We start from the raw sequence: 2,463 nt of genomic DNA, 5'->3' as shown, positions 1-2,463 counted from the left end.
CCCACAAATCTGGTACTTTTGATCTTGCTTTCCCATATATTTGATTCCAATCGATTGATCGTTATAGCAAAATCTTGCTCTTTTTTTTTCCCTGTTGAATTTTGTTGTTAAGTATGCTTCATACTATTTATTTCTGAAAAAGGGTTCTTTTTGGGGTCTTCTTTTTTTTATTAAACTGTTTTAGTTGTTTGTAGATTGAAAGAACTATGTCTATGCCTTTTATCTTTATAAAGATTTTGCTTCCAGTGATGGGTTAGTTTTGTTGATAATTTTTCGTTCAAGTTTGGGTAAGATTGTTGAAATTTAGTTTATTTATAGAAAGAAGGAAAGTCAAAAGGTTAGTGTTGCTTCAGCCCAACAAAAAATAGTAGAATGTTGCAAAACATTAGGCCACCATATTAGCTGTAGTCAAATAGAAGACAATGTCTTGAATCTACCAAAGATAGAGCAAAAATTAATCTAAAATTTATTAAAGATGTAAGCCCAGATCTTAAAGCACCTAAACTAGGATGTAATAGGAAAGACATAAATAATATAAATTATGAGTCAGAAGATTACTCAGATATTAACAAAATAGATAACATTAAAAGAAGTAAAAATATCCTTATAAGAAATATAGATACAAAGATTTTAAGAGAAATAAAAGAAGATATTCTAAAAGAGAGAAATATATGAGGAAAAATACTTTCTCAAAATAATATAGATAATGATAAAAAATCTATAAAAGAATGTAAATGTTTTAGTTGTGGAAAAATAGGATATAGCTAAATATTGTAGGGAAAAAGATAGGATTAATGAGATAAATATTAATAATGAAATATTTAAAGGAAGAATTTACAGATAGTGATATTATATATTTATAGTATAGAATGACGAGAAGTTCATACAGATAAAAAGATAGAGGATGTAGATAAATTTGTACAATTATTAGATTGTCAAGAACAATTTAATCAAGAATCTAAAATTAGAAGAATTATGTTTGATATGAATGAGCTAATTCAGTTTGCTGCTAAAGCTAACTTTGATTTATCACCTAAAAACTATTTTATCTATGTTAATTATTTCGATACCAATTGTCGAGAAAATTCTCAACATGGCTCGCTGCTTGGCTGCTATCTTCTCCATATTTCTACTCCAACGTAAAGAAATTAATTCTATAAGCACTTTTAACCAATGCAAAATATTTTAGGTTATTTTATTAATCATTAATAATTTCAGCATTAAACAGCCTCTCTATGTTTTATTAGTATGCTTGTTTTGTCATTGAAGCTGCATGGTTTAATTGTGTTTGATGTTATTATTAGTTGTGTTCTTTTTCTTGGTTATTATTCCGGTCTTGGAAAGTTGATTTTGATTGAGAAAAAAAAAATCTTAGGATCCTATCTTGATTTCGATACACATCTAAAAAAATATACTTTTGTGACATTTGATTTTCTTAATTGCTTTCTTGGTGAAACGAATCTGTTCGTATACACAATAGATGAGTACGTCGGCGATTGAAGTTAGTGGTGAAAAGTGAAAGCAATGTGGGATAAGAGATTGATGAAATATTTTGTGATATTTGTATTAAAGAGATATTGAAAGGCAATAGGCCTGGTACTCATTTCACAAAAGATGGATGGTTGAAAATAATGACTAACTTTGAGAAAGAAACAGGCAAGGGTTTTTCACAAAGACAACTTAAAAATAGGTGGGATGCCCTAAAAAAAGAATGGAAAGCTTGGAAGAAACTTAAAGGCAAAGATACTGGTCTAGAGTGGAATCCTATAAAAAAAACCGTTGATGCATCGGATGATTGGTGGGAGAGTAGGCTAAAGGTACATTAATAATTCCCTATATTTTGTTTTTTTCTTATTTATGAGTTTATTGATAATTACTGGTATTAAACTATCATTTGATATGTAGGTTGTGCCTGAAGCTCAAAAATTTAGAACATCGGGCATTGATCCTGAATTCGAAGGGAAGTTAGACCAAATATTCATGGGGATAGTTGCAACAGGTGATAAAGCATGGGCACCTTTTTCTGGTACACTCCGTAGTGATATTTTTGAAGATGTTAACAATGAAATACCTGAAGAGAATGAAGAAGAAAATGTGAGAAATGATGTTCGCATTTTAAATGATGTTCACATTTCAAATGATGTTCACATTTCAAATGATGTTCAAATTGATGGAAACGGTCAAAAAAGGAAAAACCCTGAGATATCAAGTTCACATTTTAAAACTTGAAGAAAGAAATCCTCAAAGCAAATTGGAGGGGCTGCAAGATTGTCTAGTCAAATAGAAAAATTATGCAATGCAGCTGACAATATGAGTCAAGCCACATGTTAGAATTAAGTGACCCAAATTCTTATTTAAATAAAATACGATGGAAAATAAAATAAAAGTAAAATCCATATAGAACTAAACTTCTTTTATTTTATTTTAGAATAAGGTTTTTAAACCTTATTAAACTCCATCTAT

At 29.2% G+C, this 2,463-nt stretch overlaps 1 protein-coding gene across 1 annotated transcript; it reads left to right on the top strand.

Annotated features, from left to right (window-relative positions):
• Nucleotides 1-1,631: 1,631 nt before the first annotated feature.
• LOC128283859 (L10-interacting MYB domain-containing protein-like) lies at nucleotides 1,632-2,229 on the top strand. The gene is made up of 2 exons (XM_053021273.1): nucleotides 1,632-1,817; nucleotides 1,906-2,229. The coding sequence occupies exons 1-2, from the start codon at nucleotides 1,632-1,634 to the stop codon at nucleotides 2,227-2,229; spliced, it is 510 nt and encodes a 169-aa protein (XP_052877233.1).
• The last annotated feature ends 234 nt before the right edge of the window (nucleotides 2,230-2,463 follow it).

Source organism: Gossypium arboreum, chromosome 11, assembly GCF_025698485.1.
Source record: "Gossypium arboreum isolate Shixiya-1 chromosome 11, ASM2569848v2, whole genome shotgun sequence".
Lineage (NCBI taxonomy): Eukaryota > Viridiplantae > Streptophyta > Magnoliopsida > Malvales > Malvaceae > Gossypium > Gossypium arboreum.
Note: the sequence above shows the minus strand (reverse complement) of the source record. Positions and strands in the feature narration are given on the sequence as shown.

Excerpts from the sequence above, each read along its gene's own strand:
- LOC128283859 (XM_053021273.1), top strand. The coding sequence starts at position 1,632 with ATGACTAACTTTGAGAAAGAAACAGGCAAGGGTTTTTCACAAAGACAA. Across the intron at positions 1,818-1,905 it reads GGTGGGAGAGTAGGCTAAAG|GTTGTGCCTGAAGCTCAAAA; the intron begins GTACATTAATAA and ends TTTGATATGTAG.